The sequence below is a fragment of the Neovison vison genome, chromosome 9, assembly GCF_020171115.1.
Source record: "Neovison vison isolate M4711 chromosome 9, ASM_NN_V1, whole genome shotgun sequence".
NCBI lineage: Eukaryota > Metazoa > Chordata > Mammalia > Carnivora > Mustelidae > Neogale > Neogale vison.
The window spans coordinates 6,585,686-6,610,590 of record NC_058099.1 but is presented as its reverse complement, the minus strand read 5'-3'; the positions used below and the strand labels follow the sequence as shown (position 1 = coordinate 6,610,590).

Below are 24,905 nucleotides of genomic sequence, written 5' to 3'. Positions count from 1 at the left end.
AGTTTTTTAAATCACAGTGCACAAAATACAAACCGAGATGGCCAGGTACAAAAGGAAGTGGCGCCGTAACCAGGAGCCAGCAGAAAGCAGGCAATGGAGGCAGACCCGTAAATACCAGGACGTTACCGGAATGATCAGGCACAGACAAAATTGTTCTACTATTTTAAGGAAATAAAAGACAATCTTGAAAATATCTGTAGGGGACAGGAAACTAAAGTGAGATCTGGCAGATACTGAAATGAATCAAAAGTGAAAAAGAATAGGTAGGTGTAAGGCAGACCGGACGCAGTTGAGAACAGGCGAGCTGTTAAACAGGTGGGACAAAAATCCAGCAGGCAGGGAGGAGAGAGGAAAGGGGCTGTCCAGTGAGCTTTGGGGGTTCCCTGAGTCCCAGGTAGACTCGCTGCCTTCACCCCCATTGGCAGTCCCCTGCCCCTGCCCACCATCCCCACCTTCAGGCAGCTCAACTTGTCCCAAGCCTAGCTGACCACTTCATATATGATAAACATCTTTTAAATGTCGCTCGTCCCACCTGCCGAGCCACTCCAGGTCCAGGGCCCCCCCAGTCCCTCCCTGGAGACCGTGAAGCCTCCGCCCATGGCTCCCTCATCCACAGCCCAGCCAGGCCCCCTTCAACCCAGTCCTCGGCATCTTCCTAAAACACCCTCCTCACTGTCTTGGGAGGATCCCCCTGTATGGGGCCCTCGGTGGTCTGGCCCCATTCTCTGGGCCGCATCTCTTGTTCCCTGGGACTTTGGGCAAGGGGCATACCCTCTCCTGGCTTCATCAGAGAATGAGGAACCCAACCGTGTGGCTGTGAACAGGCTCGGGCTGGACAGTCCCCAGTGCCTAGGACAGGTCAGTTCCACCGGTCTGTTCCTTGGGCCAGCCGGCACCTTCCTGTGCGTCCCAGGCTGGGGCCCTCTGTCCTCCTCCTGTGGGGCTGAGTCTGGGCCAGTTTCCACCCTGGCTCCTTTCTCCTCTACCCGCTGCCCCAGGTTGTCTGAGTGGGTGGGGTGTTAGGGCTGGCTGCTTAGCTACCAGGGCTCCTCTGGAAATCTCTGCCATTTAGTGGCTGGGTGACCTTAACCTCTTAACCTTGTTTCCACATCTGCAAAATGGAGGAAGCCAGAGGATCTACACATCTCCACCGACAAATTTCTCCTTTATTAATCACCTTGCATGTTACTGTTACACAACCATCAATGTGGTTCAGGAATCGAGCTGAGTGGAAGCGAGCGAGTCAGGGCTCACGGGCCACATCACCCAAAAGAGCACAGCAGCACCCCGGGAAGACGGCATTGCCAGGCAAGGGTGGGCCGAGTCAAGGCCTTGGGTTTCCCTTACCGGCACACCCTGCACTCTGGCCTCAGCCTCAGGGAGGCCTGGAGACCCCCGGCTCTAGAGAGTCCTGTCTCTAGATCCTCGGGAGCCTGGGGATCGGGGTACAGACACTGGCCCAGCAGCGTAGAGGGCAGGAGGCTGGCTAGAGCTGAGCTCGCAAGAAAGGGACTTGCCAGTCTGCTCCCCTGGCGAGGGACAGGCTCTTCTGGTTTCTTTCCCTGTAGGTGGGCTCATGGGTAACGCGCCGGGCACCTGGGCCTTCTGTCCTACTCAGCCTTGGAGCTCAGCCCAGGCCCTGGGCCCCAGTGCAGGCTGGGGATGAGCCATGGAAGGTACTGGCTCACACCCGCAGGCCCTGCGTGATCTGACCCCTGTGTGATCAGATGCACAGGGTCTGGGGTTGGCGCGGGGTGGGGGCAAGGGAGCGGAACCCCGGTGGGCAGCCCACTGCCGGGGTCGGCTGGGCTGTGACGCCGGCAGGCCTGAGCACCGGGGGCTCAGAGCTTGGCTCGGGGGTGACCCTGCAGCAGAGCGCGCATGTCCAGGAGCGCCTTCTCCAGGTAGTGCGCCAGGCGGGCGGCGTTGGTCTCTGCGCAGCTGTTGTAGGCCGACACGGAGAAGTTGATGTGCGCCTCCATGGGGTTGTAGCAGATGCCGTAGCCATCGGGGACCACGGGCCCGAAGAACATGACACAGTCCGTCTTGGCAGGGACCTGGAGACAGCACGGGACCAAGGCTTTTGTCCCACCCCACGGGCTCCCCTCCAGCCCCGCAGGGGTACCAGCCAGCCTTTCTGCATCTCCACACGCACTGTACTCTGCCCGAGATGCCCCCTCTTCTCCAGCGGATGCCTAACTTCTCCTCCTCCTTGGGGTGCAGCTCTGGAATCAGGTCTCTATGGAGCCTTCCTTGCCATTCCCGAGGGAGCTTTAAGGGCTCCTTCCTTGAGCCTTCCCTGAACCCCAGCACTCCCTGGCGGGAGGAGGGTGGGGGGTGGAGGTGGGAGAGTGGGAGGGGCACCAATGTCCCCGTCCCTGTGCTTCCAGCCTACTTTGTGAGCCCCAAGGGACAGGGATAGGGATGTGTCCCTGTTGTGTCCCAGTGCCCAGCACTGGATGGCAGGACTCAGACGTTCCTTTGTGTCTGAACCGTGAATGGATGAAGTCGATTCTCCCATGCGGGGGGACCTCGGACTCCTTCTCAGCCTCCCCGAGCTGCAGCGTAGCCCCCTGACCCCAGCTCTTCCACTGGAACTCAGCTGCTTTGGCAGCGGACATGGGGTGCCCTCTCAGGGTCACGCCACTACAAAGGTCTGGCCATGCTCTGCACCTTGGCTCTGTTCAGGAAAGCCTCTGTCCAGCTCCAGCGAGGGTCTGTCCTGTCCCATCCCAGGGCACCTCCGGCAGTGGCAGGGGCCCGGAGGGCAGGAACACCCAGATGGTTCTGGGGCAGTGGCCTACCTGGCTGGTGGAGAGGTTGAAGTGCATGGCGATGGCATAGGAGGTGTCCATGAAGATGTCGGGCATGCTCACCAGGTCCTCGATGGCCTGTAGCTTCAGGCCCAGCAGGTGCCGGTCGAAGGCCTCCCCCCGGATGGCCTGTGAGAGGGGGAGCTATCAGGCACAGCGGCTGCAGGCCCAGAGGGTGCCCATGACCTTCCTCAAAAGCCTACGGCCGCAGCGCCTCTTCCATGCAGTGGTCCCTTGGACTCATGAGAACAGAGGGTCCAGGCAGGACAGCCCTCACTTTACAGATGGGGAAACTGAGACCCAGGGAACTGCCCAGAGAGGGGCAGGGCAGGATTTAAGAACACAGGCCTATAGCTGGGTGTCCTGGCCCTATTCTGGCTATGGGACCTTGGCAGTTCCTCTACATCCTGGAGGCTCAGTGTGTTCATCTATAAAATGGGGGTGGTCGCTGAAGTTCCCTTTACAGGGTGTCACTGAGACCGAAATGGACCTCTGTGTGGCACGTGGGCAGAGCCTGGCACACAAGGTGCTCAGAGGCGGATGGGAACCCAGGCCTCACCCCCTTGACTGCCGCTCAAGCTGTCAGAGGGCAGGACGGGCGCTGTTGGCCAGACCCTGCAAACCCTCAGCGTCCTGGGCTCCGGGGCCATCGAGGAGAGAGCATGACGCCAAGATCCGGGGGTTAACCCGGGACCAACAAAGTCACTGGCCTCAGCCTCGATTTCTCCAGCTTTAAAAGGGGGATATTCAGCCTGGCTCCAGGTGCCCCAAAGGTCTCAAGGTTTGGAGAGGAGGGGTTCATGGTAAGGGTGAGCAGCCCTGGAGATCCGGGAAACGAGGTCACGCGGTCACAGTCACCTGGTCACTATAGGCTCTGTGTGCCTGCACGGCCTTCCGCAGCAGCTCCACCTTCTGGTGCTCCTAGGGGTGAGGGAGTCGAAGTACAAGTTCCTTCCCCGTCGCCGGCCGCCCACTTCCCAGCCAGCACTGGTGTCCGTGCCCCCTGAGAGCAGGAACTGGAACTACTGCCTCTCTCCTATGTCCTCCCCCGAGGCCTGAGCCCCAGGGCAGTTGCTGGCTGCAGAGCAGTTCCTCTTGGTGTCTGACCCCAGGGAAGCTCAGGGCCAAATTCGTGACTCCAACCCCTGGTAGAGTTCCAGGGCCCACCAGAGGGTGGGAAGGCAGTAGGTGCTCGATCGATGTGGAATGACAGAAGGTACAGGAGAGGAGGCCAGCTTGCCCACCCTTACCCCAGACCTCTCACCGACACACTGGGGTCATCCATGGCTTTGACGAAGGCCAGAGAGTCCACGGACGCGGAGCGGATGGTGTCTGTGCGCCCCAGGTGAAACATCCGCAGGGAGGCGCTCTCGTACGTGGCGCACGCTTGTTTGTAGATCCTGGGGTGGGAGAGGGGGCTGAGCACCCCCACAGGCAGGCTGCCCCGCCTCCACCCATCCCCCACCCGCCAGGCCCCGAGCCTCCTCCGCGGGCAGGGTGCCGGTGGGGCACACCTGTAGTAGGCCAGCTGTAGTGCCATCTGGACAAAGGCATCCGGGCTCAGCTTCTCTGACTTGGGGAAGTCTTTCCCAAAGTGGTGGAACACCATGACCACGACATCCAGGTCCTGGATCATGCTGGGGCGGGAGGGCAGCAGGAGGGAGGTGGGTGAAGGGCAGGGACGGCCCAAGAGCACTCGGTCACAGCCCTGTAGGATGACAGCTGCGAACAGGAGCCTGGCAGGCCCCAGGGCCCTGGGCCTTTAACCTGACGTAAGTCCCCCATGCCTGGTGCTTACATGCTGAGGTTCTGCTTGGCCTTCTCAATGTCACTCTTGATCTCGGGGGTGATGTTGAACCGCAGCTTCTTGGGCATGGGCAGGGGCACCATGGGGGACCGCACGAGCTCGGGTTTCTTCCTGCATGGGACATGGGGGCCTCGGGAGCCTGGGTCCGTACCTGGGCCTGGGGTGGGGGGCATGGGTCCCCAAGGCTGGAGGGAGCCAGCCTAGGGAGACCCTGGGTTTGCTCCTTAGAAAACTGCCTTCACTCCAGTTTCCAGGGGCCTGCAGAGGGCAAGGGACTTGTCCGAGGTCCCGTAGCTGGGAAGTGGCAGAGCCACAGTGCAAACCCAGGTGTGACAGGCTCCAAGCCCAGGCCTGCCCTCCTCTGGATTCCTTTGAAGAAACAGATTCCCCAGGCACAAGGGAAAATGGCATTCCTCCATGTGTGTCACCTCTCACCAGAAGCTGGGGAATTGGGTGGAGGGTAGGCCAAGCATGCTCACGTGAACTCAATGACGTGGTCCACAAGGGCGATGATGGGGGGCCCCTCCGCCGCCGCGTGCTCATAAACAAGCCCACAGGAGCCGTCTTCGGCCACAATGAACTATGGAGGGGAGCGGGGACCCGTCAAGCCCGGGGCCCTGGGGCCACTTTGTGCTGGCTGGGGCTGTGGGAAGCGCCTCTCTGAAGCCATCTCAGGGGTTAGGCTGACTTATTACTGTCATTAGTAACAGCTGATGCTCAGCAGGGGCCTCAGGCCCATTCCAGGCCACAGCGAGCCCTCGTCCCATACCCATACACCTCACTGAGTCCCTGTAGTGCCCTCCCCGGGAGTCGTCTTAAAGGTGCAGAGAAGGAAAGTCATGGCCAAGACCACGCCGCTCTGCCAAGCCCCACAGCCCAGGCTCCCTCTGATGTGCTGAAGGGGTGACAGCGGTTTCTGGGCCAGGCCCAGTAATGACAGGCTGACCTTCCAGTAATTACAGCCACATCCCCCTACTGGCTTCCCGCCTGCTTTATGAGCTGGGAGGCGAGGGACGCCCAGGTGAGGGGCCGGAAGTCCTGCGGCTGCAGTGGGCCAAGCCTGGGTGGGCGTCCTGGGCAGGGAGTCCCATCCCCACGGGGCCCCCACCTGTAGTGTCTTGTCGAACCAGCGGTTGCCGCTGTTAAGCTTGCTTCCGCCCCCGTGCAGCATCTGGCCAGCCACGTGGCTGCGGTACACGTCCTCGGAGACCCGAGGCATGGGGGCGTCCAGGCACAACGTGAAAATGCTCTTCTGGATGGAGCGAACGGATTCCCGGTTCACCTTGTCTGCAGAGGCAGGCAGGAGGGGGGAGGGACGGGGCTGAACGTTAGGCCCCAGAGAGGCCTTGGAGGCTTCTAGAGCATTTGCCTAGTGCCACGTGTGGGTGTCAGAGCTCCAAACTCAACAGGGCCCCCGCAGCCCCCTGGCACCCCATGAAGCAGGGCCCGATACCGGACCCATGTTAGAAACGAGGAAACACAGGGGTACCCAGCTGGCTCGACTCCTGATCTCCGGGTTGTGAGTTTGAGCCCCACGCTGGGTGTAGAGATTACCAACAAAATAAAAATAAACTAAAAAAAAAAAAAAAAAAAAAGGAGGAGGGGGCACCCGGGTGGCTTAGTCAGTTAAGCCCCCAACTCTTGATTTTGGCTCAGGCCAGAATCTCAGGGTACTAAGGTCTGAGATGGAGCCCCAGGGCTCAGCGGGGAGTCTGCTTGTCCCTCTCCTTCCCCCCTCCCCTCCCCCCACTCTTGTGCAAAACTAAATAAAATCTCCAAAAAGAAAAAAAAAATGAGGGCACAGGAGCCCCAGATCATGTGGAGGGCCAGTGTGGCTCAGGGGGCCAGCACAGGGGTCTGGCTCTGGGGGCGATGCGCCTGACCCACACAGGATTGGAAAGAACACGGAGGCAGAGGTGGGGTCCGCAGCCAGAGGACCCGGACTGTTACCATAACTTTGCAACTTAACAGAGGGAAACTAAACCCATCCAAGCCTCCTGGTCTGTGAAACGGGCCAACAACAGCCGCTCTGCCTTGAGCGCATTCAGTGAGAATGGTCGGGGGGGGGCTCTCCTCCTTTTTCCACCCCCACCAGGGCACCTTTGATGAGGGTGCTGTATGCCTTGGCCCAGGAGTTGCGGTGGTTGGAGGTAAGGATGCCCACGGGCTCTTTGTTGGTTTGCAGGGACGAGTTCCAGATCTTCTCCAGCTGCACGAAGATCTGATCTGACGTCAGGGGCGTCCCATCGCTGTGGTACACGTCCAGCTCAAAAAACTATCCAGGCACAGGCAAGTGGAGAGAAGGGAGGTGGGTGGGGCGGGGGTGGAGGTAGGTTTCAGACTGGCCACAGTCACCTCGCACCCTTGGCCTCCTCCTGGCCTTGGCAGCCCAGGCCCCACCGAGGGGTTAAGTCAGGTCACGGGTATGAGAGCGGAGGAGGACCTTGCCTGGCTCTCCCCCAGGCTGGACAGGACCATGGCCCCCTCCTGGCTGCCCTCAGGCTGGGCTTGTGGGATTAGGGAGGCGGTGGAGATGCCCAGTTTCCTGGGGGCCTGTGGGCACGGGCGGAGGGGAAGCTGCTTTTCGGCCCTGCCCCATCCTCCCCTGCAGCAGGCTGGGAGCCCACGTACTTGGTAGTTGTGGACGACGGTGATGTGCATGGGTGGCTTCTTGGTCTTGCTGAAGCTGATGACTGTGTCCTGCTTGGGGCCTGGCACGCGGCAGGAGGACAGGATCTGATAGTACTGGTTCATACACAGCGGCTTACCCCCCAGGTACTCCACGGGCAGGGTCTCGCTGCAGGGGGGTGGGGGCAGAGGGACAGTAAGGGGGCCACCAAGCAAGTAAGCGGAGACAGGATGACACCGACGGGGAACTGCTGCTAGGCATGGCTGAGAAGGGGTCTCACCCAAGTGGTGTCCTGATCCCCACTCGGTAGGAGCCCGGGGTGTGTCAGGGGCTGGCCTGCTGTTGGGAGGCCTGTATTCCACCCTGGGTGGGCCCTGCTGGGTCGTCCTGTAAACCCCTTTCCCTCTCTAGGCTCTGGTTTGCCACAGAACAGATGAAATGGTGAGTCTGCCTCTGGGGTCCTCTCTGGCTGGCTGGGACACCAATTCCGGGGGTCTGTCGGGACCGTGTCACCAGGCGGTGGTCTCTGCAGCTGGAGCAGAGGACCTAGCATCCCAATCCCCACACTTTTGTCTCCCCAACCCCTACAGAGTCTGGGCCAACAGGAAGTGAAAGCCAGGCGCTCTGGGCCGCCCCAGCACGGGTCTGGTCATTGGACTTGCCCGGGCCCAGGCTGGAGCGGCCGTGGCAATGAAAGCGGGGCAGGGGCGGGTTGCTCACTTGTCAACCATGGCCTTGAAATCCAACACGCCCTCGATGAATTTGGCAGCAAACCTGGGGGGACCAATGAGCGATCAGAAGCTGTGTGGACTCCTTGCCGGAGGTCCCCACTCAGGGACGCCAGTGGGGTGAAGGGAGGGGCCTAGTTAAGGGAGGAGACAGATTGCTTCACTCCTGATTCACTGCTTGCTGTAAGCCTGAAGGAGTTCAAGTGCAAGACCAGTCTTGCGTGAGTCCTGGCTTGCCTTTCTGAGCTAACTCTCTTATCTCTAGAAGGAGGACTCCTAGAGGGCCCAGGGAGATGCTTCGGCCAAGCTCTGGCAGATGTAGGTGTAATGAATGAATTATTGCTGGTTTCCTGGTCACTGTTGGCGGATTCTACCCACAAAGGGCCTGAACCACAGCCTGGAGCCCGGAAGGCCACCCTTCCCTGAAGCATCAGTTAGAGAGGGAGCTGGGACCTTGCGGGACAGGGAGTGTGAATGGGAGGGCAGTGGCTCAGGGTATCCCCTCTGATAGGTAACTTCCTGTTTGAGGGCCTCTGTGTCTCCCAGGCCACCTCTCTTAACCTGATCTTCTTCCTTGGATGGTCTGGGCCACGCCAATCACGCCTGACCCCTGGGCTGCCCCTGGCTGCCAACATGGGGACTGGGGACTGGAGTCTGAGTCAGAACTCTTGGGGTGCCCTGGTCCCTTTAAGAGAAGCCCGTGGTAGCCCCGAGTGGCTGGTCCTTGGGCAGGAGATCCCTGTCACTGGTATTTTTATCCCTGGTAGTCTGGGCACAGGGGCCAGGGCAAGTGACATGGCTGAATGTGGAAAAGGGAACTGTGTATAAAGGTCACCCCTGTGGCCAGCTGGACGGGGGGGGGTGAGGTGTCAGAACCAGGGTGAGGGACAGCCTCAGGTTTAGAGGGAGGGAGGGGACATGGTCCACAGTGCAGTGACCCGTTATGAAGCTTCAAAACCAGGAAGACCCTGCTTTCTGGCCCGGATCAGCGAATCCTGTAAGGTGCTCTTGGGCAAGTCCTTTCATCTGTAAAAGAGGGACGATACTCCGGACTTCATAAGGCTACGTGTGCGGATGGAAGACAATGACTAGGACTGGGGCCCTGCACTCTCGGTGGTGGGGGGGGGGGTTTGGACATCAGGGCCCTGGACATGCCCGGAGCCCTGTCCCAGCCAGAGCCACTCACCGGAGCTGTCCCTGCAGGTCCACAAAGTCCTGTTTGGGCAGGGCCACACCGGGGCTGGAGTAGATGACCAGGGGCTGGCGGTACTGGAGGTAGGCTGTTTTGAGCCACCATTCGGACAGCTGGGAAAAGGACCAGAGCCTATGAGGCGTGGGCGGGGACCTGGCCGGGTCCCTCCTACCCCCTCTATAGAGCGTATAGAGCGCAGATCCTCACAGTGAATGCTCAGATCCAGAGCCCCCTCCCCGCCCCCTTCAGCCCACCGGCAGCACGCCATCATTTCCCCCTCGCCTGAGACAATCCGCTTTAGCAAGAGAAATCAGACAATACTGCCAAGCCAAAGATTCCAGAGAGAAAGATGGGGCAGGAAACTTGCGGGTGTAGGTGGGGCGAGGGGTGGAGGCAGAAGTGGGAATCATTTTCCTTTCTCTTACACACGCCCCCCCCTTTTTTTTCCCCCAGATTTTATTTATTTATTTAACAGATAGAGCACAAGCAGGGGGAGCAGCAGGCAGAGCAAGAGGGAGAAGCAGGCTCCCCGCGGAGCAGGGAGCCCGACACAGGGCTTGATTCCAGGACCCCGGCATCATGACCTGAGCTGAAGGCAGACATTTCACCGACTGAGCCACCCAGGCGTCCCTCTTACACACTTTTGGTCAATGATCTTACTACTTTCAGAAAGAAAAAAAATATATATATGCCAGGTGGACAAAAAAGGGAAAAAGGAAAAAACCCTATAAAGTCCGACAATCGTGTTTTTGACTGTCCCATGTAGACACTATCCAGGCAGCCAGGAGCAGAAGGGCTCAGTGCAGTGTAGCCCTTGGGACCCTGGTCCTCCCTGGCCTGGGTTCTGTTGGTGTCACACCAGGCTGCAGACACTCTCCTGGGTCTCAAGGTCAGGGCCATCTGCGGAAAGCCCCCTGCGAGGGCGAATCACACTGCCCGAGTGCCCAGACGTGGGCGCCACCTCCTGTGTCTCCACCTGGTGCTCTGTCCTCTGCTCAAGGGGGGTGGCTTCCATCGGGTGAGCAGTCTCTCTGGGGACCCGCCACAGACAGGGTGTTGAAGGCTCCTGTCCCCAGGCTGCGCAGACTGCCACCGCCTATCATCCTTGAGCCTTACCTGCTGACTGTCATACACGCTCACTCCGCCCCCGCAAGCACAGGCCTGAAACCCCTCTCTGGCCGGTCTCTCCACCCCAGGGGCCCTGCCACCTCCACTGTGTTTCCTCTCCCCTCTCAAACAGCAGTGGGACCTGCCTCTTCTCCACTCGGGTTCTGCTCGGGGAACTGCTGGCCTGAAGCACCAGGCCATCAGCTGCGGACCACGCGCCCTCGTGCCAGTGAGCAACGGCGCTCTGCTGACTTGTGGCCTGAGGACAGCACTCCTGGTCAGCCAGACCCCCCTGTGGAGCTCAGGGCCTCCCTGAGAGTGGCTGTGTGGCTCTGAGCCTCCCGTCTACCTCTCTGGGCCTCAGCCTCCTCATCTATAGATCAGGGAGGGGCAGACAGGAATTCCTTCCCCTTGGGGACAGCCGGGTCGCCCTCCACCAGAGGCCCCCACTCCACCAGGGATCTCAGGGCTTCTCACCAGAGCTGGGAAATAAAGGTACATCCTACAGAGGTGGGCAGCCCCCCGCTAAGAATCTGCTGGGCACCAGGGCCCTGTGAGTGCAGAAAGGGACACCCTTACCCGTTCAGCTAGAAGGTACTCCTTCTATGGGAAGGAGTAATGGGCTAAAACTGTTGGCAAACTGCCAGACCGCAGACCCCCTAAGCCCCTGCCAAAGCTCAGGACGTGCCACCTGCCCGCTGATGACTCCCACCTGCTGTGTGCAGACCGCACCCTCCACCTGCTGCCCTTAGAGCATCTCCCACCTGATCTGGCCAAAACCCAGCTCTGTTTCTCACCCACAAACCTGCTGCCCCTCGGCTTTTCCTGTCCTGGCCGGTCTCCCTCTTCCCTCCCGCTACGCGGTTGCTTTAGGTCAGGACAGCTGCCCCCGCGGCCCCCATCAGCAAGGGCCACTGGTGGCGCTTCCAGAACATACACCGGGCAGACAGAACTGACTCACCCGCCCTCTCCCTGCCGGTGTCCCCCTTGGAGTGCCGGCGCCCGTCTCATCCCATGGCTCCCACCCCCACGCCCGCTTCCTTCCCAGCAGACAGGGTGGTCCTTCCCCACTGCGTCAAGAGGTGGCAGATGCATAGAAAAAGCACACGGAGCATCCGTGGGGACCCGTTTTCATGAGCTGCGCACACCTGTGTGACAGATGGGGACAAGGAACGGGGCGGGGGTGGTCTGGTCTGTCACTGAGCAGCACCAATGCCCTGCTTGGAGCCACCCTGCGGCCCCTCCCACTGAGCTCAAGTCCGGCTTCCTTCCTCTGATGCTCACCCCCCCAACCCCAGCGCCAGGCCATCGCGCTACATTCCAACCTCTGCTGCTGAACATGCTGGGCTCTTGCTGGGCTCTTGCTAGGCTCTTGCCACCTTCGCCCCAGCTGTCTCTGTCTCAGATCCAACACCACCTCCTCTCTGCCCACGCAGAACAAAGACACTGCCCTTTCCCCCCTCCCTTTTCTCTCCCGGCCAATTTTCACCACCGGAAAGAAACTCATCCACTCACCTGTGTGCTGTTTCATCACCTCGCATCCCACCCTCCTTGAATGTGAGCCCCAAGGGACCACGGCCCGTCCCCTCGCTCACTCAGGGCCTGGCCTAGTTCGAGGCACAGAGGAAGCACTCAAGAAAGCCCGTGGCACGGAAGAATGTGCCAGAAATTCTGCAGGAGGCCACCAGCAGGCCACAGCAAGGGATCCTCTCCCGACCTGAGCCTCCGAGAGGGCCCCGTTCTCAGAACTCACCCAGTTCTCTGTCTTCCTGGCCCGGCGCTCCAGCCCCTTCTGCAGGCGCTCGCCCACACCCCCGGCCGCCTGAAACTCTTCCACCAGCTGCTTGGTTTGGGTCCACTCCTCCTCGCTCACGATGGGCTGCAGTGCCTTGAGGTAACGGTCCAGGGACTGATGGAGCGCGGGCACGGGCAGCCGGGGCAGCGAATCCTGGTGGGCCTTGAAACGGCCAGAGACCTTCACCAATGACGAGGGCTTGAGGAAGCTCAGGGGCTTCACCTGCAGGCAGCAGAACATCTTGCTCATCCTCTCACCGGCTCTCGGAGGCCCTGGCAGTCCTAAAGCTAGGGTCCCGGGCCCTTATGTGCCGATCCCCAGGGTCAGAGCCAGCCTCTTGGGTGGTGCCTGCTTGGCTACCCAGCCCTCAATCTGTAGGTGTCTCCACCTCTCTGGGGCCTGGAGATGCAGGCAGGGAGAGGGGCAGGAGGTGTGGCCATTGATCCCAGTTAGGCTCCTAGGAACCAAGTCAGGATGAACAGCACTTGTTGGGGGTGGCGGAGCTGAGCGTGACCTCTCACCTGTCTGGATGCAACAAGGCCCCGCCTTCTTCACTCTGGCACAACAGCTGGCCAGCAAGCCGTGGGGCGACTGCTCCCGCCCAGGGGCCCCCACCTCCTTTTCTCCCACCCTTGCCACGCTGGGAAATAAGAGGCAAAAAGAAAAAGTCAGAAAGAGCCGGCAGATGACAGCAACTTTGGGTGAGGGCCAGGCCTTGGTATCTGTCTGTGGGTTGGGGACAGAGGCAGCATAGGAGCAGCGCTGGGGCAAGCAAGAGCTAAATGGCCTGATAGGTGGGTGAGAGGTGGCAGAGAGAGAAAGTCTGGGAGACTCTGGTGGTAGACAGAATGAGAGAGAGGAGATCTGAGGCTGTGGACAGTAATGGGTAGGCAAGTGGCAGAGGATCGTTCCATACCTTCTCTTTCTGCTGCCCGTCCTCCATGGCAGGACTGAGGTTCTGAGCCCTGTCTGTCTGACTTGGGCTGGGCCTCTAAGCCTAACTGTGCTACCCAGTGGGCGAGCAGAACCTAGCAAGAGACAGCCACTTGCCCGGGCTGGAAAGAGAAGACAAGAGCCAAGGTTCAGGGGGGAGGCAGAGGGGCCAGTGCCGAAGGCTTCGGTGGCTAGGGTGGCATCTTGGGTGGCGGCTGTGGCAGGCACCTTCCCTAGCGGCCAGAAGTGGAGGATTAGGGAGCAGGTGAAGGGGCCGGCAGTAGGCATCCGAGTAGGAGGAAACCTGGAATGTGTTCTCTCTTCTCCGGGTGGGCCTGGTGCCAGGAGGAATTAAAAAATCCACCTGCTGGAATCTGCACAGGTCTGTTTAATGATGGAAAACTTGGCTGGAGGCAGAAGCTGCCTGGCTACTGAGGTTATACCACAACTCTGAAATCGGTCCTGTAAATTGGGGTTGATACAAGAGGGCAGATGCTGGGAAAGAGCCATTACGTGGACAGTGGCTGCTAAGAGCTCATCCCGTCTCCCTCCAGGACTCTTGGAGCCCTTCTGGGCCTCCCTTCCACCAAAGCCTGTTTCTCTTGAGCTGTGGCTCACTCAGCTGGGGGCCAAGAGTGAAGGACTTCGGCCACAAAAAAATAAACTGAAGGAGGAGGCTGGTTTTGGGATTCTGCTTGATTCGAGTTTCCAGATCTGGGGAATTCTGGCCAAGTCTCTCCTTGTCTCAGTTTCCCAGGTAGTAAACTGACCGGGCCACCAAGTGGGTCCTGGAGGATGACCTAGAAGCTGTCTGTGAGACGGGGGCACCAGTCGGGTGTCAGTGGCAAGGGTGACGTGGAGCCTTAGGGTTCTGGGAGACCTGGAAGAGCCTTTTGGACAGCGGATGGGTACCCTGTGCCCTCCGGGCTAGGCGTGTCTGTTTGAACATCCTTCTTGGCATAGTCAGAAGGAGATACAAGCAGAGATATGCTTGGAGTAGAGAGGAAAGGAAGTCGTATTAGAGCGGCAGCACTTCTTGCTGCCCTGTGGGGAGGATTCTGGGGTAGACATGGACAAGCTGGGGGGGGACGGACTGGTGGGGACAAAGGGTATGGGGTTGCCACCTGCTGCCTCTTGCCAGTTCAGAGGACCTTCAGAGCAGCCCAGCTTGAGGCCTCCACGTGCATTTCTCCGGCCACACAAAATTCTCCAAGGGCCATTTGATAAGCCCAAGGAGACCGACCAACTGGATGTGGTTGGAGAAGTGGCAAGGCCTGGGCGTAAAGGGCTCAGGCTGACCATGCAACAGGTGTGTGAGTCAGGAAATAACCGGGGAGAGACTGCCGGTCTCTCCGCTCCTTGGCCCTGGGTCGAAGGGTGGAGGTGCTGCCTGAAGCCAGGGTCCTCGCTATCTTTCCTGGGTGGTTGGAATTTAGAGCCACACGATGTGGGTTCGATCGGATCTCTGACCTTGAGCCTCAGTCTCCTCCTCTGCCAAGCAAGGTTAGTCCACCTGCTGATCCCACCCCAGCAGCTGTTGGCCGGGCAGGGCAGTGGCCACGGGCCGCGTCGCTTCCAAGGCCCGTTTCTCCATTCCGGCGCAGCTGCGTGTCTGGCTGGCCCGACTCTCGGCCCGCCCGCCCCGTCCAGGGCCCGTCAGTCCGGGTTCCTCCCCGCACTCACCACGGTCCTGGCCGCGAAAGCCAACATCTCCGCGGCTCGCCCGCGAACACACAGTCCGCTCGGTCCTCCGCACTGAGCAAAGTCCGCGCCGCCGCCTCCGCCGCCGCCGTTGGTGGGTCCCCGTTAGTGCCTCCGGGCCAAGGTCGCCGCGTCACAGCCACCGGCCGGTAGAGGCGGCCCGGCGCCCACCCACCGGGCCGGGCGGGCGGCGGGCTGGGGGCCACCGGGAGGAGGATTCTCGGGGCGGGGCCACCAGCCGGTCTCGGGCCGGGGCAGCTAGCCTCGAGCGCGGGGCGGGACCACAGCGTGGGGCGGGGCTGCACGGGGGCGGGGCCGAGGGCGCGCTTAGTGGTCGCGAGACCCCGCGAGGCAGTGGAACCCAGGAAGAGGGGCGAAAGAGGCGCCTGTCCAACTCGCCGTCTCCCCCCTCCAAATGCTTTCTAAGCTGTTGGAGACAGTAGCATGCACCCCTCCCAGTCCGCTTGGTGTCCTTGAGCGCTACTCTCAGAGCGGCAGGAAAACACGACCATGTCAATAAGGGAACGGCCTCTCATGTGCCTCGGGACAGGGTCAAAGATGACAGGTGGGACGTGCCCCGCACAAGCATGGCTGCCGCGCTCCCGCGGCCGGGCGCCCGCGGGCCGGTAGGGAGGCGAGCCTGCCGTTGGCGCGCATGCTCCCAGCTGCCCCGCACCAACATGGCGGCCGGCTCCCCGTGAGCGCCGCAGCCGCGAGCCGGCCGTTGCTGGGCATGCTCCTTGCGTGCCCCGCACCAGCATGGCGGTCGTCTTCACGGGGGTGACTTTAATTCTCGGTTTTCGGTAATAGCCGGCTGGTGCTCCTTTCTTTTCAGAAAGCTCTGAGCGCCTGGTGGAGCCGGGGAAAGGGAAGGGGTGCGGGGGTGAAAGGTGAGAGGGGACTGCAGGCATCCGGGCCGGCTCCTGGCGGGAGGAAGATGGCTGAGGGCGAGCGGCAGTCGCCGTCAGGTAGGACGAGCCGGGCCCTACAGGGGTCGGGTAGGGGCGCGGGGGCGGTGCCCGGCGCGGGGGCGGGGAAGGGGTGTGGTGTGGGGGGCTCGGCGGCGGGGTAGGGGGCGGGTCGGGAGGTGGAGGAACTCCAGTGGCAGGAGCTGCTGGGCTGGGAGGAGGGCGTGTTGGGGGGATCTGGGGAGCGGACCCGGGGCTGCGAAGGGATGGCGGGTGGGGCGCAACACCTGAACCTGGGGAGCCCGGGCTGCCCGAGGGCCCGGTGGGCAGCGCCGTGGCCAGAAGGGGAGGCCTTTTCCGCATCTGGGCTGTGCGTGCTGAAGTCAGCTCTTGAGCTGCTGGGGAAGCTGCTAGGGATGGGGGCGACAGTGATTCCTGTGGCTGCCTTCTTTATTAGCCCCTGCTCCGGGGTGAGGGGTGCTGCTCTGTGGGCCTGGGCCTGCCTGCACCCGGTTTCCAGACCCCTCCGCACCCTGCCCACCCTCATCCACCTCCTCTCTCTCCCTCCTGGAGGCGGGGCTGTGCAGTTTGTTTCAGTGGCTGAATATTTATTGAGAGAAACTGCCCTTGCTTGTGTAAACCACTAATTTTAAAAAGCTGGTTGTGCAAGATGAGTCTCTCCCTGGCATCACGATCCGTAACTTTTATTTACACTGTGGCCTGGCTTTAGTTCATCTCAAATAACTGGGATGGAAATACTAGGGAAATGATCTTACAGAGAGACCCATTTCCTGGAGGAGGGGAAGACTGTTTGCTGACGCGCACCTCCCCGCACCCGAACTAGGAAGGACTGACCGCAGATAATTTTAAAATTATGACAGGGCCAGTAGGTTGGCCAAACACAGCTAATGTTTTGAACGCATTGGATTTCCCTTCTAACTGTCTTGCATTTGGGGATCTGGAGAGGTCTCAGGAAGAAGACAGTATGAAGATCAAAAAAAGCATTTCCCTCTTCCCCCATCAAATAGATGAACAAAGAGCTGGGTACGGTCTCTTATGGCATCTGAAACCAGACATTTACTTCATTTAGTACAAAACTTCTGTACCTGTGCCCTCAGAAGTTCTGGTATTGCCTGTGAGATAGAAGCCAACCAGAATTCTCAGTGAGATGAATGTGTTTCCAGAGTTGGGTGGCTGGGGAGACAGCCCATGCACTGAAAAAGATGAAGGCTCAGGGGGGATATCTATGGCTGGAGAGAGCCAGGTGCCAGGAGGTGGTCCTTCTTTGAAGTTTGAAACAGGACGTTTTGGAACAAGTAGAAAGAACTACTTCACTCAGACAGTGTAGTGATGAAAACCTTGGATTTTAGAGTTGTACAGACCTGGCTCTTCCTGGCAGATCCCGTTCTCCTAGCCTTGCTTGTCTCTGAAAATGGGGCGTTAAATACCTTCTCTGCAGAGTTGTAGTATATGTTCCATAGACGATGAGGGCAAAACATGGGGCATTGGGGGACAGGTCAGGAAATGTTGATTGCTGTTGTCCTTTTAAAAGGTGGTACAGGTTGAACATGTAGGTTGGTTCTCAAATGACGGATGATATTACATTATGCTTTTGTTGGGGAGGAGGTTAGGAAACATCTCTAAAACTCTAGATATTTCCATCTTACACTGTGAGTTTATAGGGTATCCACTGGCACCTTTGTCAGAGATAAGAGTCTGAGGCCAGAGGAACTCAGTTATCATAGCTCCCAGTTTGAAGGCTTGTTTTTTTGATTTGAGATTGTGTATTCTGGTAACAACATGTGTGTATGTTTCATCAGTGGTTGTTGCAGTGTTTCCTACAAAGTAGCCATTACACGCCCCCCCCCCCCCACCTGCCCTCAGCAGCAGGCCTGACTTGGAGGGTTTCCCACCTGTGAAATAAATTCAGAAAGGCTGTCTCCTGGCAGGGAACTTACAGAAGTGCTCTCTGTTCCTAATGATCATTTGCAAGTTGATTATTTGGAATGTGGAACACATTTTCCCATAAAAACAATGATGTTAGGTTACTAGCCTGACTTATAAAGCTTTTAATTTAATAGCATCTTTTTTTTTTTTTTTAAGATTTTATTTATTTGTTTGGAAGAGAGAGAGACAGAGCGTGAGCATGAGCAAGAGGGAGGAGGCAGAGGGAGAGGGTGAAGCAGACCTCAGCTGAGCAGGGAGCTGGAAGTGGGGCTGGATCCCAGGACCCTGAGATCATGACCTGAGCCCTGAGCCCAAGGCAGATGCTTCACCGGCTGAGCCACCCAGGCACCCCTATTTAATAGTATCTTAAAGTAGTAATTTACTAATAGTAGGGGCCTCAATTTGGGTTCTGGGAACAGGGCTTATAGAACAGGTGGGAGGAGGAAGAGAGTTTCTGATTTGTGTTTTGGGCTTTGTAGTTTGAATTTTAAATTAGGCAGAGTTTGCCTTGGTCTCAGCACAGATAGCAGGTATCAGCCCAGGTCTCCAGGTATCCTAGAGCTTTCCCTTTCCTCAGGGCCTCTCCAGGCATGCTCCGTTCTCCCAAATGTCACATGGTCCAGAACCATCTTGGGCCCCTGGCCCCTTTCTCCATTCAGGCAATGTCAGCTAGGTTTTAGGAAGACAGCAGGGGGACAAATTTATCGTGTGTCGTGAATGACTCCTTCTGGAGAGTTTGGGCTTTTCAAGGAAGGTGTTAATTAATACAACAGATCTTCAACAGTAGAGTCAGGCACAGCCCCTGTCCAAGACCCTTGGGACCAGGTATATTTTGGAATTCGGAGTATTCCCAGATTTCAGAAAGCAGCACCCCATAATCAAACAAAAATACGTCTGTAGCAAAATCTAAATTCCCTAAGAGGGATCTGCAAAGCATAGAAATGTCCTCATGCTGGTTTAGGTGTAACTTTTGTATGAAATGAATTTTTTTTAAAAAGATTTTTATTATTTGAGAGAGAGAGAGAATGAGAGAGATAACACGAGAAGGTGGAGGGTCAGCAGGAGAAGCAGACTCCCTACTGCCGAGTAGGGAGCGGGATGCGGGACTCATCCGAGGACTCCAGGATCATGACCTGAGCCAAAGGCAGTCACCCAAGCAACTGAGCCACCCAGGTGCCCCGTGTACCAAATGAATTTATGCCAAACTTACTTTAAAAACTTTGGGGTTTTAGAACTTTTTGGATTTTGGAATTACGGAGAAGAGACTGAGGGCATGTATTTCCTAGTGTCACAAAGTAAAGGGAATCCTGCAGTGTGTGCTGGATATTTTTGGCAAAGGAGGCCACTCATACTAAGCAGTCCACTTTGGTGGGAGGTTTACTTCTAGGTCAGCACGTGGAACTGCCCTCTGTTTTCCTTTCCCCCAACTTCTGCAAGTATGCAAACTCCATTTGAAATAGGTTTTTTTTTTCCTGATTACAAAATTACTGTATGCTTTTTTAAAAAATGAGAGCGAGAGCGAGAGAGGGCGCATGCAGGCCCATGAATGTGGGGGGGGGTTGGTGGGGGAGAAGGAGAGAGAGAGAGAGAATCTTTTTTTTTTTTTTTTAAGAGTTTATTTATTTGACGGATCACAAGTAGGCAGAGAGGCAGGCGGGGGTGGGGGAAGCAGGCTCCCTGCTGAGCAGAGAGTCCAGTGCCTGATGCTGGGCTCGATTCCAGGACCCTGCGATGATGACCTGAGTGGAAGGCGGAGGCTTAACCCACAGAGCCACCCAGGCACCCCGAGAGAGAGAATCTTAGGCAGGCTCCATGTCCAGCCCAGAGACCGATGTGGGGCTCTATCTCATGACCCTGAGGTCATGAGATCATGACCTGAGCTGAAATCAGCAGTTCGATGCCCAACTGGCTGAGCCATTCAGTATATGTGCTGCCGAAGCGAGCACTGGCTGAGCCATTCAGTATGGTGCCCCGTACTGAATGCTAGTTTTTAATAGCAATAAGTAGCTTAGGAATGGAAGTCTCTTACACATCTTACCTCCTAGAGATGACTGTTAACTAACTTTGGGGTTTCAGATTTTCTCCAATGCACATGCTGATAGACGTGTTATTTATACCAAGTATGTATAGCTCTTTCTGCACTAATGAGATTATATTATATATAACATAGCTTCATTTTCTTTCTTCACTTATTAATAATTGGGCTATTTTCCTATGGCAATAATTTAGGCTTCATTTTCTTAAAAAGCTATGAAGATTTTCGTTCAATGGCCATATTATTATCTACCCATTGCCTTGTCAGTCGATACGTACGCGGTTTCTACCTTTCTTCCGTTCAGTAAGGGCCTTTGTATCTATCTCGGTGTATTTCTTTGGGCACCTGCAAGGTCGCTGTCTACACGTAGAACTGTTGGCTTGGTGGGTCTCTGTGGCTTTTTATTTCAGAAGTCAGTGCTGAGTTGCGTCCTCGGCAGATTCTACCCAGTCTCCCACCAGCGGTGCAGGAGAGCTCGGGCTTCCCCCTCCCCAGTCCCTGCCAGATGGTTTTCATCTGCCACCTGGATCTGGAAAAGCCATCTCGTCTCATTTACATTTCTTTGCTTATTCAGAGGTTGGCAATTTTTTCCCAATGTTTATCAGTGGCCTTTTGTATTTTCCACACCCCCCTCTTTGAATTGCCTGCTTCTGTCTAAAAGGTCAACTTGGTTTTATTTTTCTAACCATTCTCTGGTGAGGGAGCAGGAGGTGAGGACACAGGAGCCGGAGCACCTGACCGTGTCCGTTGTTGAGGGGCTCGCCAGTCCTGCGGGGCTCCGGGCTGGGGGTGGAAAGGCAGGAGGGGTTTGGGCTGACTGTCCTGGGGGTACGCGTCTGGTTCACCCTAGGGACTGGGGGGTTGGAGTCTTGGTTTAAACGTGTGTGTGTGTGTGTGTGAGAGAGAGAGAGAGACACACACACACACATTGTGGGGGTGGCAAGAGAGACAGAGAGGGGCAGAAGGTTGGGTTGGGGGGAAGATTCTATTTATCTGTTTGCCTCTTCACTTTCTTTGTCAAGATTCTTCGGAGGATATCCCTCCGGCCACTCAGAACTTCATCATTCCGAAAAAGGAGATCCACACAGTTCCCGACATGGGCAAATGGAAGCGCTCTCAGGTACCGGTAGCATCTGCACCGGAGGGCCCCAGGGGGGTGAAGAACTGGGGCTTTTTCATAGGCAGTGAGTGAGCTCCTGACCTTTCCTGCTCTTGGAACCAGAGCTGTTAGGAGCTGGGGAGAGAGCTGACAGGGGAGCTGCTGTCCCTCTCTCGGGGCGGGGCGGGGCGGGGCGGGGGTGAGTTACAGCTGGTCTTGGAGCCAATGTGTCTGAGAGAGAAGAGGTTGTCTGTCTCATGGAAACCTAGGCCAAGGATGTGGCTGGGCCTAAAAATACCTGGGAACTGGGGCCTAGAGCAAGGGGAAGTGCAGACCAGCTTCCCGGGCTGCTCCGTCCGATGGCGGGCAGAAAACAGGAGCTTCTACCTCTTGGGCTTCTGGCATAGGCTGTGGAAAGATTGGGACCAAGAAAAAGAATGCCACTTTCAAAACCCCAGGGAAAGCCTTGGTCCCAGCTCCAGCCACGTGCCCACACCTGCTCTGCTCGGCTGGGGTGCGGTGAGGGGTCACTTGTACAGAAGGGCAGCCTCTCTTCAGGGAATCTGCTGTGCTGACACCGAGCCCACGTCCTGCAATTGCCGTGGCTCCTTCCTGGGCCATGCAAGCCTTTCTGGCTCCTCTTTCGTAAGCCTGCCTCCTAAATATTTGCAGATGGTTATCATGTCTTTTCCGAGTTATATTCTCTCCCTGAATCTTCCCCAGGATAAACACCATAGTCCCTGCAGCCGCTCTGAGGACACAGTTTGAGTCCTTTCCTCATCTTGGTTTGCCTACCTCAAGGTTTCTAAACCTCAGCACTGTTGATGTTTGGGGGTGGTTAATTCTTTGTTGTAGGGGCTGTCCTGTGCACTGGAGGACATGTAGTGCCTTCCCTGGTCTCTACCGGCTAGATGTCAGCAGTCCTGCCCCCCGCAAAGCCTTTAGAACCAAAAATGTCTCCAGAGCTTGTGGGAAGTTGCCTGGGAGCCAGATTGCCTGGGTCGAGAACCACAAGTCTGCCCTGAACCTGCAGATTGGCTGAATCCAAACGTGGCTTTAGTTCCTTGCTTTCCGCCTGGGTCCTTTTCTAGGAGGAGCGGGTGTTTACGATGTGCCAGGTATTTTAGCTCATTTAAATCCTCACAAAAACTCTGGGAAGTGGGCTTGGGATTCATCTCCATTTCGAGGGTAAGAAAAGTAAGGCCAGGAGATAAAGACATGTAGCAAAATGGCCCAGTTGGCGAGTGGGTGGGATGAGATTCAAGATTCATGCCCAGGTCCTCTGTCTCTAGATAGCCATGGGTTGAGCCGTGTTAGGCCATGGGTCAGGACATTACTGCCTGCTCATCTAATCTGGACTTCTGCCTGTTTTTATAAGTAGAGTTTTATTGGAACACAGCAGGGCTCATTTATATATTGTGTGCGGCTGCTTTCACACCAACTGGCAGAGCTGGGTGGAGTTGAGAGTTTGTGGACCAGGCTTGATGGCCTGCAGAGCCTAAAATAGTTACTATCTGGCCCTTTGTAGGCAGTTTGTTGATCCTGCTGTAGGCACCAACGCTTTCTGGGAAGTGTTGGTTACTTTTTCTGATGGGGTGTATGTTGAACTATTTTGGACAGAAGACTTCCACTTGCTCTAAAGCTCACCACTCAAGTTCATGGCCCGACAAGTGACTCAGTGCCATGGTCCACACAGTTTCACTAGGCTGCAGAGCGTGGCAACCGAGAGCATGGACTTCGGGTCAGAGAGGTCAAAGCTTGAAGCCCAGGGTTGCCATTTTCTCTTCTTGTGACTTAGGCAATGTGCCTACGCTGGCCAATCCTATTTCTTCTACCGTAAAATGGGTTGTTGGGAGGCTTAAATGACTCAAAGTCCAAAAAGTACTTGGCCCGGTGCTAGGCGTTCATGAGCTGTCCTGAGCTGTGGGCATGGTTGTCACTGTCACAGGGATGAGGATGGTGGCATTGGTGGAGCCTTTGCACAGTTTCGTTTATAAAAATGACCTGAGCTTTAGTCACCAAGAGACTTGGGCCCACGGGGAGCACGGACCACGGAGGATGACGCAGCCCCTTGCTGCTTCCTGTCTTTGCATCCTGGTGTAGTTGGTAGAAATGACTGTGAACGCTGGCTGCAGGCAGCCCGACGGCTCCGACCTGCTCTGTGACCCCTTATTTCCACTTGGGGCCATTCCATGGGCTGTAGGAAGGTCTTGGTACAAGAATGGTCCCTTCTAGATACAGAATGGTCAGTTCTTGGGGCTTGTTGTGGCTCTTGCTGGCATCTTGGATAAGGAGGAAGAGAATGAGAGACAACAGAGATGAGGAAGAAACAAGACCAAACAGAAGTCACTTGCTCCCGGGGCCTGCAACTCAGTGCTTTCTTATCCCTGTGCTCGTTGTAACCTGAAACTCAGCAGGGAGGAGAGTGCCCAGTTGGAAGCTGGGTTTGGCTGTGCTGGGGGACCTGGCCACAGGCAGAAGACAGTTTCTTCTCCTGGGAGCAGGGGGTCTGCACTGCAGGCGGATAGCCTGGCCTGTCTGGTGGGGGAAACATCTGGAAGACTAGCAGGGGAGGAACCTTCACTGGTATTCCTTGAACTCCTGGTGGTGTAGTGTAACTTGGAGGACTTGTGGGGTCCTAGCTCCATGTCTAATGAGATGTTGGTCTTAGGAGACCTTGGGCAAGTCATCTCTCCTGAAGCCTTGGTTTCCTCATCTATAAAATGGGTATAGTGACAGTGTTTACCTTGTGAGGTTGTGAGAAGAAGCCACTGGCAGGAATAGTGAGTACACAGCAAAAGGACTGAGGGTTCTGGTGTCACAGAGGTCATTGGCTTGCCAGCTCTTTAGGCTGGAGGGCATGGGTTGGGTATTTGGCGTTACTGTCCTACTTCTCCTGCTGGCAGGCCAGGGTCCAGGGACAGCTTGGAGCCCTTTGGGAACTGAGTGGAGCTGGGGGCTGGCCGGGGTGTGGAGGGTCAGGGGTTGACAGTCCTCTCCTGACCCCCACTCCCCGCTCTGTTCGGTAGGCGTACGCTGACTACATTGGATTCATCCTCACGCTCAATGAAGGTGTGAAGGGGAAGAAGCTGACCTTCGAGTACAAAGTCTCTGAGGTAGGCACCGGCGGGGAGCCCGCTGTAGCAGGGCTCTTCCCGGAATAGGTCCAGAGAGTCCTGTGTGGTCCTGGCCCCCAACAGGCCGAGGCAGGAAATAAGATCGCCAAGCACATGTGTAGTTGACATTTCGGTGTTTGTATTCCTTTTCCTTTAAAAAAAATATTTATTTATTTGAGACAGAGAGAGAGGGAGAGCGCACATGAGTGGGGGGAGGGAGAGGGACCAGCTGAGACCGCTGTGAGCACAGAGCCCCACTGGTCCGCCGGATCCTGACGGGGCTCCATCTCAGGACCCCGAGATCATGACCTGAGCTGAAACCAAGCGTCAGACGCGACCGCTCAACCGACTGAGCCACCCGGGTGCCCCATGTACCTTTTTAAATGAACAAGGATTACAGATGAAGTAAGTGGGCTTCACTGAAGGGATCACTGTAAAAGTGTGTTAACAGCGAGCCGCCCTCCCACTGTCCTCCCCATCCTGCCCAGCTCCCTGGGGCGGCCCTGGGAATAGTCTGGGGAATGTCACCCAGACCTGCTCTCTGAGCAACTCCTGCTGCCCCGCCGCCTTCTAAATTCTGCCTCATTGAGGCAGCCCTCATTTGTTTCAACAGGCCCCAACTGTGGACTTTTAGGTCGTGTCCCTAAATGTTGCTGCTTTGCACATCCTTACCTAGGGATCTGTGGGCACTCTTTCCTGAGGAGTCGTTCCTGGAAGTGGGGATGCTGAGTTGAGGGCAGAGAGAGGACGAGAGCAGTGGGGAGGCGTGCGCTCGTGGGCTGCTGGCCCTTGGTGGATACCATCCCCCAGGGCTGGGTCCCAGGCCTCCAGAGGCCTCTTGGGTTCTTAGCCCAGTTGGCTCATAGTCACCTTGAGACTCTTATCTCAGACACCAGGGCCTGAGAGGCCTCTCAGCGCCTTATTCCACCCTGTTGGGTAAGGCCTGGCCCTGTCGCAGCCCGGGCTCTCCACCGGACCCTCCTACCCCGCTCCAGCGGAGCTGTCTCTTCCTGGGCCCTGACTGGCTGTGGGGTGGCTGAGGTCTTATGCTGTCACCAGAGGGAAGCCGGACCTGTGCTGGGGATAGACCTCCTT

General features: G+C 57.2%; 2 protein-coding genes across 3 annotated transcripts in view; one reads left to right on the top strand and one right to left on the bottom strand.

Moving 5' to 3' along the window:
• Positions 1-1,146: 1,146 nt before the first annotated feature.
• On the bottom strand, positions 1,147-14,898 carry CRAT (carnitine O-acetyltransferase). Of its 2 annotated transcripts, XM_044264713.1 has the most exons (15): positions 14,688-14,898; positions 12,988-13,126; positions 12,030-12,293; positions 9,164-9,282; positions 7,970-8,023; positions 7,252-7,417; positions 6,721-6,895; positions 5,729-5,907; positions 5,100-5,200; positions 4,612-4,731; positions 4,328-4,450; positions 4,078-4,213; positions 3,672-3,734; positions 2,805-2,942; positions 1,147-2,057 (listed from the first exon to the last, which is right to left on the bottom strand). In XM_044264713.1, the coding sequence occupies exons 2-15, from the start codon at positions 13,012-13,014 to the stop codon at positions 1,842-1,844; spliced, it is 1,881 nt and encodes a 626-aa protein (XP_044120648.1). In that variant the 5' UTR covers positions 13,015-13,126; positions 14,688-14,898; the 3' UTR covers positions 1,147-1,841. The 2 variants fall into 2 exon arrangements, with proteins under 2 accessions (XP_044120648.1, XP_044120647.1); XM_044264712.1 differs by lacking the exon at positions 12,988-13,126.
• Positions 14,899-15,389: 491 nt separating this feature from the next.
• The window catches only part of PTPA (protein phosphatase 2 phosphatase activator), a 28,874-nt gene continuing 19,358 nt past the window's right edge, over positions 15,390-24,905 (top strand). Inside the window, exons 1-3 of the mRNA XM_044264711.1 lie at positions 15,390-15,673; positions 20,618-20,715; positions 23,724-23,810. Coding sequence (XP_044120646.1) covers positions 15,643-15,673; positions 20,618-20,715; positions 23,724-23,810 — 216 coding nt within the window. The 5' untranslated portion in view covers positions 15,390-15,642. The remainder of the gene's footprint in view (positions 15,674-20,617; positions 20,716-23,723; positions 23,811-24,905) is intronic.